Source organism: Erpetoichthys calabaricus, chromosome 14 (genome assembly GCF_900747795.2).
Source record: "Erpetoichthys calabaricus chromosome 14, fErpCal1.3, whole genome shotgun sequence".
In the NCBI taxonomy this organism is placed as follows: Eukaryota; Metazoa; Chordata; class Cladistia; order Polypteriformes; family Polypteridae; genus Erpetoichthys; species Erpetoichthys calabaricus.
This window is the reverse complement of record NC_041407.2, coordinates 74,049,002-74,063,278: the sequence shown is the minus strand read 5'-3', so window position 1 is coordinate 74,063,278 and position 14,277 is coordinate 74,049,002. Positions and strand designations below refer to the sequence as shown.

At 37.3% G+C, this 14,277-nt stretch overlaps 1 protein-coding gene across 6 annotated transcripts in view; it reads left to right on the top strand.

Moving 5' to 3' along the window:
- Positions 1 to 14,277, top strand: part of thrap3a (thyroid hormone receptor associated protein 3a) — a 74,274-nt gene that overhangs the window by 51,591 nt on the left and 8,406 nt on the right. For 5 of the 6 annotated variants that reach the window (XM_051919079.1, XM_028819832.2, XM_028819836.2 and 2 more), the window contains 3 exons: positions 789 to 985; positions 6,729 to 6,909; positions 7,116 to 7,265. In XM_051919079.1, the coding sequence (XP_051775039.1) occupies positions 789 to 985; positions 6,729 to 6,909; positions 7,116 to 7,265 (528 nt within the window). Of the gene's footprint in view, positions 1 to 788; positions 986 to 2,475; positions 2,720 to 6,728; positions 6,910 to 7,115; positions 7,266 to 14,277 lie in introns of those variants that run through there. The other variant, XR_007933501.1, reaches the window with a different exon arrangement.

Sequence of the window (14,277 nt, the reverse complement as noted above, 5' to 3'; positions counted from 1 at the left end):
CCTGTGACTTTATCCATACAGTTTCTAAGAGTGGTGAATGTGTAGGGTTGTCTTTTAGCTGTTAACAGTTGTGCTTAGAGTCACAAAACTTCAGAAACTGCCTACAGAGAAAAAGGAAATCGATTTGCATTTTAAAGCAAAGTATGTACATAGCTATCTTTGGAACTGATTCATCTGAATTAGTGATGCAGCTAATAATTCTAAACAGCAGAATGACTCCAGAAGTATGCATCTAGAATCCGTTTGACCAACTTAATCACCTGGTTTAAGTTGAATCAAGCTTGCATTTTACTTGATAAAAGTTGTCTTAATTTTAAAATGACAGTAGCAAAGGCTTGAAAAAGACTGAAATTTAAAAAATTGCTGTTCTCTGTGGTTCAGTGGTTTGATATGTAATTTTGTATGAAAAGAATTTCAACTGAACACTAAACTTAATATTGCTGTAATTTACAATAATACATTTCCAAGAATAATGCTAACCTAAAATGTGGTGCTACATAAAATATCCTTAAAAGTTAAATACAAACATGTGCAGAAGTAATTCTCCCATCCAAATTAAGTATTCAGCAAAAATAATTTTTACTTCACTATCCTACTCATGGATAGAAATGAGTGTATGAGAGTGTGTTTGCATAACATGTAAATAACTAGATAATTCTTAACATAAATATCTATAACACAGTGATTTGTTTAGAGTTAAATTTCAGATGATGTTTTCCATAGTTTTAGAATTTATTAAAAATGTGAAGCATAGTTCATTAAATTATAATTTTTAATGTTTCTAATAGGAAGAAGGAAAAAAAAATAAAGGCAACACAGTAGATCTTCGTCTTGATATTGAACGTCGAAAAAAATATCCAAGTAAGGAACAGGATTCTAAGCGAGAGGGATTGAGAGATTCAGAAGAATCGCATGAGTCGAGCATTAGCAGAGAGCGGTCCAGTGAAAAGCCAAAAAAATCCCACAAAGCATCCAAGAAGCCCAAGTATGTATTGCCATTTTACTCTGATAAAATTTGTGGCTTTTTGCAGAATATTAATTATATTTCTAATAAGAAGCTGTTAAGATGACATACAAACAAAACTCAAAAACATAAGCTACACTTCCAAGGTAAAGAAAACCTGCATAAAATAAGTTACAGCGAGTAAGTAGTAAAAGTTTTATGCAGTTCACTTCAGTTTTTATATATATATATATATATGTGAAAGTGTGTTAATAGTTTCATTAACATTTTGTGTAAGTAAATTTTTGCAAGGGTTTAGCAGTTTTTAGCAAACAGTAATGAAACTTTGACTTGCAGAATATTTAATTTGTTAACTAGCCTGCCTTGTTTCTTGCTTCGTTTGCTTTTCTGTATCTCTGGCAGCTGACAAGGAATGTTGGAACACAAGCTTTATATATTTTGCCTTCCGGTTGTGGTATAGTTCTACAGTTCCTTTTTTGCCTGGTCATTCCTTATTTGACATTCTTTTGTTCCACTCCAAAAGAAAATCTTCTGAAGCTGGCTGTAGTATCACATACTACTACTTTCTGCATGCCATAGTGAATGCCGTATTCATCTTCTAAAGCACTAATAAACTGCAAGGCATTGGCTCTTTTGACTTGTGCATCTTCTAGCACCTAAATATCTGATGCCACCGAAAAACTATTCTAAGTTGTTAGAAAAGTAGCTTTTGGTGTTGAACCCATAGCTTTGTCAAGGGGGTGGGGGTTAAAATTAATTTGTGGAGGAGTATGAGGGTAAGGAGTATGAACCATATAAAGCAGCAAAACCACAACTGGCAGAGGAATAAATGGATTCCTCTCAAGGTTTTTTTTTTTTTTTTTTTAAATTCTGCATATCAAATAGCCTTGTTTCTGGATATTTGTGGATTTTCAAATCTTTGAGGATGGGAGTGCTTCTAGCCCAAGATAGTTTAAAACTAGGGCTGCAACTAACAACTAATTTGCTAATTGACTGGAGTATTATTTCAACTAATCCATTGATTCTTGTTTCTGGATATTTGTGGATTTCCAAATCTTTGAGGATGGGAGTGCTTCTAGCCCAAGATAGTTTAAAACTAGGGCTGCAACTAACAACTAATTTGCTAATTGACTGGAGTATTATTTCAACTAATACATTGATTAGGGCTTTTAAAAAGTCAATGTGTGCAAAAGTGCAGCTTTTTTTTTTTTATATAAAACATTAAAGTTTATAGTCCTTGCACAATACTGTCCTTCAAAACAGTAGTACAAATATGCGCTAAAATTACATTTGCCAGATTGTATATAACAACTCTTTTCACTAACTTTAACAGCTAGCTTAATCTTTTGAAGGCCATTGTTGACATCATGTGGAAGAAGTCAGATTATTAACATTATTAAGCGTCAAGCAAGTTTCCTAGAGTGTATTACTTTATTTTATCCTCTAGGTGGCAGCAAAGGCCACAAGATGATCTGAGTGTGACATATTTGAAGCCTCATTTTTCTTTATAGTACAACATCATATACTGGACCATCATTAAAAGAAATACCTTGCAAAAGAAGTTTTGCATATTGTTGATAACTCGGATTCTGCGCTGTTGGATAAGGATTTTGAGCGCCATACAAAACCGAAGAAAGTGATACTTCAGATTGCTTCTGGATTTTTCCCAAGTGGGAATGAGTGAGAGAAGGATCACAATTACTCTGATGTTTACTTTTATGGTGCTCCCACATTGCAGTTTTGCTCCCGTACCAAGTAAGCTCATTCTTACAGATCTTCAAAGACTGGATGTCTTACCAGATTTGAACTTGAAATTGCTCCAGACGTATAAGTTGTTTGTTGTTTGACCTTCCACCGTATTTACATCCTTCATCTACATCATATCTCAAAATGTGATTTTAAGTTAGTCTTGCTCAATGAAGACATACATAATACCCAGAAAGGCAACTAATTAATAACAAAAATTTTTAGCATCAGTTTTTATCATTCATTTTCTGACATTAATAATTTCAACTCTAGTTAACACAACTACTAGTAGATATCTACACCAGTATATTCTTATCCAGTGCCATCGGGCATATAGAAGTTTTAGTGCAAATGAGTAGACCTTGTAATCCAAAAAGTTTTCAATAAATTTGAATCAAAAAAATTTGAAAAATAGTTGGGGCTCCTTAGTAAACCCCGTTTATTGCCCTTGTTGTAGAACAGAAAAAAGCTGAGAGCTCTGGAAAATTAAACATTATGTCTGACATATATTGGCTGCAGCAGCCTTAGGGTAGCTTCTGCACAAAATCTTTCCTGCTGAGGCTAGGTCTGCAATAAATGGCTTATCATACAGACAGGTGGCTGGGTCATTTCACTTTAGCAATAAAGACACATACTATCAAGATGTAGTATGAAAGCCATTAGATTTTCAAATTCCCAATCTAGGACTGGGGTGGAAGGAATACTAAACATTCAAGTCTACTTTGTCTTTTACATAAATGTCATAATGTCAGGCAGTGTTTAACATCTTTAAGAAAGTGGACTGTGCTTATTTATGTTTAGACATTATTTCAGTGACTGCTGCGGGATTTTAGAAGTACTTGTATAAAACACGAGATGGATACACACTTGGCAACTTTGATATCTAATGTAAAATATGGTGGTCACAATAAGAAGCATCTATTGCACAGTGGTATCAAACATAAAATATACTGCAAAAGACGTTACCAGAAAACAAGGGAAATATTCAACATATTTAAACCATCAACAATATTTACAGCAGTTATGTACATTCAAGCCTAAAGTCTTACATGCCATTGAGTGCTATAAAAAAACATGGGGAAACGAGCAGTAGATTATTTCATATAACTTTCCTAAATCTTCTCACAATGTTAACGGCTTCATCCCTCTTTTATAAACTGCTTTTCTAATTTAGCATTTTGGTAAACACTCAGAAATATTGGTCAGATTTAAATGGACAACTCCACAGTAGTATGATATGCAAGGCTTATAGTTTACAACTCTGTGCCCTGTCAAGTTACACCCATGATAGCCTGGAATTAAAATGGATTTTTGATGGGTTAGCACCATTTGATTTACACAACATGCCTACTGCTTTGAAGGTGCAAAATATTTTTATTGTAACAGAAACAGTAACTAATATTACAAAAATCATGAGTGTGCATAGGTGTTCATCCCCCAAAAGTCAATACTTCATAGAGCTACCTTTTGCAGAAATTATAGCCATAAGTCTATTGGGGACTGTCTCTATTGGCTTAGCACATCTAGCCACTGGGATTTTCGCCCATTCCTCAAGGCAAAACTGCACCAACTCCTTCGAGTTAGATGGATTGCTTTGGTGTACAGCAATATTAAAGTCATGCCACACATTCTCAATTGAATTGTGGTCTGGTCTTTGACTAAACAATTTCAAGACATTTAAATGTTTCAGTATGTTTGTGGTCATTGTCCTCCTGAAAGATAAACCTTCATCCCAATCTCAAATCTCTGGCAGACTGAAACAGGTTTTTCCTTAAGAATTGCCCTATTATTGTGCCATCAATCTTTCCTTCAGTCCTGACCAAGTTTCATGCCCCTGCCAATGGAAGAACATTCACACAGCAGATTGCTATTACCACCATGGAGGAATGGTATTCTCAAGGTGATGGGAAGTGTTAGGTTTACACCGCACATGGCATTAACTCATGATGGACAAAAAGTTAAATTTTGCTCTTGTCTGACCAAAGAGCCTTCTTCGATGTGTTTGGGGAGTCGTCCATATGCTTTTGGGCAAACTCAAAACATATGTTCTTATTTTTTTCTTTAAGCAATAGCTTTTTTTCTGGCCACTGTTCCATAAAGTTCCTCTCTGTGGACTGTATGGCTTAAAGTGGTCATATGGACAAATACTTCCTTCTCCACTGTGGATGTTTGCAGCTCTTTCAGTGTTATGCATGGTTTCTTTGTTGCATCTCTGATTAATGCCATCCTTACCCGGTCTGTGAGTTTTGGTGGGTGGCCTTTTCTTGTCAGGTTTGTAGTGGTGCCATATTCTTTCCATTTTGTTATAATGGATTTACTGGTGCTCTTTGGGATATGTTTATAACTCAGACATGCTCTATACCTCTTCACAACTTTTGAGTCTCACCTGTTTGGAGTGCTCCTTGTTCTTCATGTTGCTTGCTTAGTGGTGTTAGTTTCAAGGGCCTTTCAGAACAGGTTTGTTTATACAGATATCATGTGACAGATCTTGTGATACTTGGATTGCACACAGGGTGGACCCTAATCAACTAATTATGTGACTTCTGAAGTTAATTGAGTGGACCAGATCATATTTAGGGGTTTCATAACAAAGGGGATTAATATGTGCTCACAAACTTTCAGTTTTTCTTTTTTTTCTTTTTATACACACAAGGTATTTTATTTTCATTCCAAGTCAACAATTTGGACTATAAATTTATCAGATTAAATCCAATTGAGAATCCATTTTAATTCCAGATTGTAATGTGACAAAAACAGGACAAACAGAGTGGGGTGAATACTTTCACAAAGGCACTGTAGTAAATGAAAAAGAAATTATTAAAACAATAACAATTCTTGTTTATATCTTGTTTGATGGATAATTTTCCACAATTAGACTTCACATTTTGCAGTATTGACCTTCTTTCAAAATAAGGACGATGAAAGAAAGGCACTGGTAATATTACATGAGGACAACTGCATGTCTCCATTACATCTTAGAAATCTATTAAGCAATTATTTATTGTACCTCTAAACAGCAACTGAATTTTTTTCATGGACTATCAGAGTACAATTATAATTTCACAACATACGGCATGGCCCTGATTAGTGTGTTATCAAATTGAAGACGCATGAAATGTAAAACATGGTTCTCTTTCCAGACATTTGTAATCAACTATATCCTGGATTGTTCCTCAAAGATGGTCCTTTCTGTATCATTAAACAGTAGATCTCCACCCTAATGAATAGCTTGGTATGATGTTCAACTGATTGGAATATCAGCACATAAGGCTGTTTTATTCAGCCTTTACTGAAGGCTTCCTCGGGCCTTGGTGAAGCTGTCATCACATGTTCGACTTTCCTGCCCCCCTCCAAGTCAATTTTCATGGATAAAAATATGGATAGAATGAGAGAAGTAGAGGGAAAGCGTGCACCATGGGCAGATGAAGCAAGAATATAAAAGACAAGAACATTTGTTCATTATCTTCTGTCAGCTATTTGAGAGCCAGGAAATGCAACTGAGGTGAGGCTTGTTGAAGTTGAGAAACCCTTTAAGCTTTTTTATATCATAGTTGTTACATTGAGCAGTAATTAAGGGAGCAGATACTTTATGAAAATATCTTATTCATTTTTGTCTTTGTATCTCCTCATGGTGAGCTGGAAGATCTGTTGTTTGCTTATGTGCTAATTTTTTTGAAACTTCTAGAAGATAATTTATGATGTTTTTAGCCACACACTTTACACCTTTACAAAAGTTGATTCAAAAAAGGCATGTGTAGCGAGTTCTTTTAGGAGAATTACCCAAATTATTTAAGATGGTTACTTTTATCCTAGTCTGAAGATATGTTAGCATGTCCATTGAACTTTCTCTGAACTCTGTTGTACTCTGAATGCCATTAATATCATCTTTTTTTGCCATATCATATTCCAATTTCTCTCCAATCCTTTTTTTTTAATTATTATTTTGAAAGACCCCAATGATTTTTGTTTACGTTAAAAAAAATTGACTTAAATCTCTTAACTTTTGTATTTCATTTAGGAAGCATAAGAAAACAAGAGAGCGATCAAGGTCCTCCTCTACATCATCGTCTTCATCTCATTCTTATAAGGGTGGTGACTTTCCTGAGGAATTGAAAGAAAAACAAGAAGTCTTTGATAAGTCTCGGCTAGGATCTCGAGATTACAGTGGAGCAGAAAGGGGCAGATCTAGAGGTGGCTTTGTACGTAAAGTATCGACTATTTGTGACTTTTCCATATATTACTTGAGTTTATGGTAAAGGCTGGCATAACTTTGGAGTGGCATTAATTTAATTGCAATTACTGAATGTTCATAGTTACAAAGTTAAAGATGAAAATTAACAAAAATAGATTGTAGTGAAAATCATGTGGTAATCATAATATGCATTTTTCTTGTTTTTATTTGCAGCAGCTCAGAATTAGAGGAAGAAGCTGGAACAGGGGCAACAACTCTGAAAATAATAGTAATGGTAACTCCACTAATGTAGTCACCATCAAACGATCCAAAGAGGAGGAATGGGATCCAGAGTACACACCAAAGAGCAAAAAATATTACTTGGTAAGTTTGTTATAATTGAAGTCTCTCTTTTTATTATTTAGGTGAAGTTTATAAATTCTGCCCCTGATGTTTCTTAAAAATGTTTCTTTGCTTACATTTTTGACATTGTTAAACACATGACTGTTTATATTTTTGGCTAATTTTAAAGTGGTGCATTAAGTTGTTTACATGTTCAGTGTTTTTGCAAGTGTTATCACTGGGTTGTAAAATAGAGCACTTGTGAGCAATTCTGCCTTAGTCGTCCATTCCCCCCACACTTCTGTTTTTGAGGCAGTTACTGTCTGCTTAAAATTTCCTTGGGTTGTCAGTGGATGCTACAATTTCTCAAATTCTAAAGATGCATGTTGTAAGATAATTGGCAACTTCAGTTTGCTCTTGTATGAGCAAGCAATCAAACCCTGTGACGGACTGGTTTCCTCTTCAGAGCTCCTATTGACTCGCATGAAGATCTTCCATAATATTCTAGGGTTCCCAATTATTGTGTATTGAAGTTAGTGCACAAGTTAATATAAATGAATGTCAACCTCCTCAATCAGTTATTACTAAATACAAGAATTTATTAAAGGTAATCCAAATGAAAATTAAGGAACAACCATCTGTATTAATAGACAATTTATGCAAGTTTTAATAATAGTTTTGTAATACTTGATTTGAATTAGCTATAATTGTTAATAACATGAAAATTTTAATATCATGCCTTATTAACTGCTTAGTAATAACTGAAGCTATTTCATAACCTTTTTATCTCCATTCATGAAAACATAGATTAAATTTTTTTCTCCATTATCACTAGAAAACACATGGGTAAAGTAACATATATAAAAATGTAACTTTTGGGCTGAGTATTCCTGTAACACATATATCCATATTACTAACCGAGAATGCTAAACCGGATGATGGACGCAGGCACATCCGGCCATGGGCCGTAGCTGCAAAAAGACGTACTGCGCAGGCGCAAGAAAGGGCGGACGGGATACACACCAAGAGGGGGATTTAACAAGCCCCTGGAACACAAAAAAAAAGAACACAAAACCGCCCCACACACCCTACAAGCAACGGACGGGACACACACAAAGAGGGGGATTCAACAAGCCCCTGGAACACAAAACGAAAGAAGACGCTCGCTCAACAACAATCCTCACCCACAACACCCCCCCCCCCCCAATCAATAAGAAGTGACACCCAAAGCCACATATCTAAAGGAAACGTCCATATTAAACATACGTCATCTCAAAACCTTCACACTAGGCAGCATAGGTGGATCTCATTAAAATAAAGCACTATTAACCGTTCAACTGGAGAAAAGGCTCCATATTAACAGTGAGTACGATCCTACTAAATACTTATCCATATTTCGCACGCTGAGGAACAAACAAGTCATGCATACACGGTCACGGGTACAAAACTATTCGGATCGGATAACGGAACAAAACACACGAACACGAATGAAACAAAAAGAATACACGGCGGCGCATACAATGCGCTTCGGAAATACGTGACAAAAAATGTCTCGGATCAAAAAACGCAAAGCTCAAGTAACCCCGTTACAGAGACGTGCCCAAATGGACAGACACATTGAACGTAGATGCATACAGCGCGCGTCTCAAAGTGCTGCATCAAAACAAGCACGATTTCAAAAGAAAGAGCTTGCGTCTCAGACATACAAAAAAGGGAGCAAAGCAACGCGCATATGACCGGCCAGAAAACAAGCAAGCAGGACTCAAAAAGCAGAAAGCTCAACTGACGACATACAAAAACGGACAAGGCACGATACAAACAATGCACGACATAGAGTGAAACGGACTTTGCGCAAAGCGGAGGCGAATCAATTAAAACTCAAAAATAGCGCGTCACAAATAATGGACATGCAACAACGCGGCACTCAAACACCACAAGCAAAACATGCCCGTCGCAGACATCAACACCAGACGTCTGCTAAACTCTTACGCCAGTTGGCTGACAACGCTTTCAATAATGAGTCCACTATTGAGGAAAATTCATTGGGATTAATGAATGTCATTTGCAATCATTGTCATTCACTTCACAGAAGAAACAACTGGCAATACAAATAATGAATTTACACGTTGTTGTCAAAAGGGGCAGATTAGACTGCCTCCTTTACATTCAAATCCGGAATATCTACAGAAGCTTCTAACTAAGGATGTGCCTGAAAGTAAAAACTTTATGAACTGCATTAGATCCTACAATAGTTCATTTTCTTTTGCATCTACCAGAGAACATAACAGGACACCAAAAGGCAATGGCCCATACTGCTTTCGCATATGTGGTTAACACAACGCACTATATTATGTCCAAAAAATATTAATGTTAATCACATTAATAACCGGGTCATTTCATTACTTCCTGGAGAGACACGGCTCTTTCTAAGCTCTGACAAAGTTGACTCTGATGACGACAATGAACATCTGAATTTCCCATTAGAATATTTGAACACTATTAACCCGGATGGATGACCACAACACAACCTTACCCTTAAAAACGGAACAATAATCATGCTATTAAGAAACCTTAACACTAAACAGGGTTTATGCAATGGCACACGGTTAGTCGTCAACACCATGACACGCAATGTTATTCAAGCAACAGTTCTTTCAGGTTCACATGCTAACAATACTGTTCTCATTCTTGGAATTGACCTTACGAGTTCTGACCTAGAATTACCTTTTACATTGAAACACCGACAGTTCCCCATTAAACCTGCATTTGCCATGACCAGCAAAAAATCACAAGAACAAACCATGGACAAGGTTGGCATCTACCTCTCTGAACCCGTTTTTTGGACATGCACAACTTTATTTTGCCTTCTCATGTGTTCGACGTTCATCTCACGTTAAAGTTAAAATTAAAAATGATCCATGCCAAGGAAGACTCATTCAAAGACAAGACACCATCTTTACTACTAATGTTGTATACAGAGAAATATTCCAATAAAACATTACTCTATGCCAAACACTCTATTTTGTATTTATATAGGCATCATCCAAACCTGCACACTATTCTATATCTAATTCATACATCTCACTCTTTGTCATGCCCCAACGCCAGGGGTTGGCGAGCGAAGCGAGCAGGGGGCGGAGCCCCCTAGTAGAATAACTATCATAAGAAAAGACTTCCCATACATATGAAGGGATCTGAATTCACGTTAATACTTTTATAGCAAAACTGCAAAGTTATTAAACATTTTTAGTAAAAGATTCCTTGCATCTCCTTTACCAGCAATAACGTAATAAAGTTGCCTCCTACAACTTATCACTCTCTAAAATCCTGCTGGAGGGATTATGCCCCACTCTTTACAAACTCCATTAGCTCTATAAATTTTGAAGGATATCTTTCATAAATAGTATTCCTCATTTCCTGCCACAGCATTTTTATAAAATTAAGGTTAGTGGTTAGGTTTGGCCATTCCAGGATACAGAACTATTTCTTTCTAAGCCATTATGTAGTGAACTTGAAAGTTTAGATTGTTGTCTTATTGAAATAGCCATTTTGTGACCATATGAGTTTTAAAAATAATGGTCTTACACACATTCTTCTCAAAAACGAGTTGATATTTTTCCCAAGTTCATAATTCCCTCATTGCTGTCAAGCAGGCTAGAGACAATAAGATAATACATCTTCTACAAGGTCAATTCCACCACCATACTTGAAAATAGTAACGTTTTGTTGGTGGTCAGATGTGTTGATTTTTCCCCAAACGTGAGAATTCTTGTTCAAGAACTCTTCGGGGCTTTTTCTAGGTGGCCTTTTTGTCAGCCCCAATACCACCTGCACTTCAGAACAGGTCATCCACCTCAAACGAAGCATGTTTGGACCTGGCTGATACTTAGATGGAACACCATCTAGGAGAAGCTTAGGATGTTGCTGGAAGAGGTATTGGTGAGACCATCAGAAAGCACTTACCCTGGTGTCTGTGTGTGGATCCCACTACCCCTGTTCATATACAGGGGCAGTGTGCTTAGAAAATGGTGCTGTCCTTTGGATGAGATGTAAACCTGATACCCTGACTCTCTCTGGTCATTAAAGATCCCTGGACAACTTATGAAAGGAGTAAAGTATTCCCAATATCCTGTCTAAATTGTCCACCATGGCCTGGTCAGACTAGCTCCCTAATCATCCCCTGTCTCTAATTAGCTAACTTTCTTGCCCTTCAATAGCTAATGTGTGGTGAGCGTGCTAGTGCAGTAATGGCTCTGCTACACCATCCATGTGGGTGCTACACATTGGTGATGGTTGAAATGGTTCCCCACTGTCTGCACTTTAAGTAGTGAGAAAAGCACTATATAAATGTATTATTATTATTATTATTATTAACCTTCAGACAGGCATCTTCATTCTTTTCACAGAAGAGGCTTTTTCCTGTCAGTGTTGTCATAGTTCGCAGTTTTGTACAGGATGTTTTTTATTGATGATCTATGTACCACTAAGCAGCTAAGGAGGCTTCTATTTCTGGGTGATAAGTTTATTTTAAGATTATCTTTTACCTCTTTCAATATTTGTGGCACTGGATGCAAATATAGATTGAACACCCAGTTTATCACAGGATTGTTTTAAATGCCCTCAACTTTTAACCTGTGCATCTAACAGATACTATTCAAGGCTGTACAACTTTACCCAAACTGTTCTACCACTTTTTTCCTTAGTCCTGCTGATGTTTCCTTATTAAAAGACATGATGACAAACTCATAGGAAGAATATCTGACCTGCTTTCTTGTAATTATTTGTTTATGCTTCCCTAGTGTGTTATTTTGGAACTTGAATTTCATTATTTAAGTTATTTGGGTACCAATGTGTCATTTACCAACCCAATCCCGCTTTACCTTGGCAAAAGTCATAGAATCCAGTATTACCACGTTTTTGTATAGGTGCAACAATTATTTAATTTCATAACCTTTTTATCTCCATTCATTTTTTTATTCATTAGGAACATTCAGGTTAGATATGCTTTTCACTCTACTCAGTGGGTTCACAATTTTGAAGTTCTGAAACAAGAAATATCCATATTACTAAACGAGAATGGTAAACCGGATGGACGCAGGGACATCCGGCCATGGGCCGTGGACGCAAAAGACGTACTGCGCAGGCGCCCCCACAAACCCCCCCCTCCAAGCAACGGAAACCGGATGGAAAGCAACGTAAAATAAGAAATGAGGCGCCGCGCCCATAGCACACAGAAAAAAGGAGTCAGACGCCGGTGCCGCACACAGCGCCGCACGAAGCCCATGACACACAAAATGGAACACACACAAAGAAGAGGATTGAGACCCACGACACACAAAGCGCCCCCTCCAGTAACTGAAATAAGAAATGAGGCAACGCACCCCTAGAACACCAAAAAGAAAGGAGTCGGACGCAAGCACCACATAGCACATGAAACGGTACGCACACAAAAAAAGAGGATTCAGACCACGACACACAAACACCCCTCCACTAACAGAGATAAAAAAAAGTGAGGCAACGCGCCCCTTGCACACAAAAAAAAAAACGAAGTCAGACGCGAGCGCCACACAAACCCATTGCACACGAAACGGGACAGACTACGGACATAGCACACGAAACATAAAAGGAGGATTCAGACCCACGACCACACTAACATAAATAAGAAATGAGACACAAAGCCCATTACTGAACGAACCGTCCGTATTAAACATACGTCATCTGAACACGTTCAAATTATGCAGCATAGATCGATCTCATTACACTGATGCACTATTAACCGTTCAACCACAGAAAAGGCTCCATATTAAACATACAAAAACGGGCAAGGCTCAATACAAACAATGAACGCCGTAAACTGCAACGGGCGTCTCACACACCACAGGCAAATCGATTACAGCTCCAGAATAGCACGTCCCAAATCCTGCACATACAACGACGTGCCTCTCAAACGGCACAAGCAAAAGATACACGTCAAGGACATCAACGACAGACACCTGCTAAACGATTGCGCCAGTTAGCTGACAACACGTTCAATAATAAGTCCACTATTCATGAAAATTCATTGGGATTAATGAATGTCATTTGCAATCATTGTCATTCACTTAACTTCCCTGAAGAAACAAATGGCAATACAAGTAATGAATTTACACGTTGTTCTCAAAAGGGTCAAATTAGACTGCCTCCTTTACATTCATATCCTGCATATCTACAGAAGCTTCTAACTAACAAAAGTACCTGAAAGTAAAAACTTTATGAACTGCATTAGATCCTACAATAGTTCATTTGCTTTTGCATCTACCGGAGTAAATATCAGGCCACCAAAAGGCAATGGCCCATACTGCTTTCGCGTATGTGGACAAATATTACATCGCATTGGAACAGTGCACCCTGAAACAAATCAAGAACGCAAATATGCACAAATCACGTCGGCACCTACAACGCGCTTCTGAAACCGCAGAAGAAAAAATGTCTCGGCTCCAAAAACACATGTCACTCCTTATTCAAAATACCTGTCCCAATCACAGAAACATCGGTATCCACTATGAAAATGAACAGTAACAATGCACGTCACATCCATCTTGCCACACTATTAATTATAGATGAATGTACAATGGCATCCAGTCACTTACTCAACACCATTGATAAACTTCTACAAACGTTGATGAATAATAATATTCCCTTTGGAGGAAAGGTACTTTTATTAGGAGGAGATTTTAGACAGTGTTTAACTATTGCTCCACATGCAATGCGCTCAGCTATTATTCAGTCCACCTTAAAATACGCGGACAATTGGCATTGCGTTGATGAATAATAATATTCCCTTTGGAGGAAAGGTACTTTTATTAGGAGTAGATTTTAGACAGTGCTTAGCTATTGCTCCACATGCCATGCGCTCAGCTATTGTTCAGTCCACCTTAAAATACGCGACGACGTCATACATAAACAACAAGAGACCGAACTACAATACATATACAGGCGCGAGACCTGATTGGTGATAATACGAAGAAACGAACAGTCCGCATATTAACAGTGAGTGCGATCCTCCTTATTACTT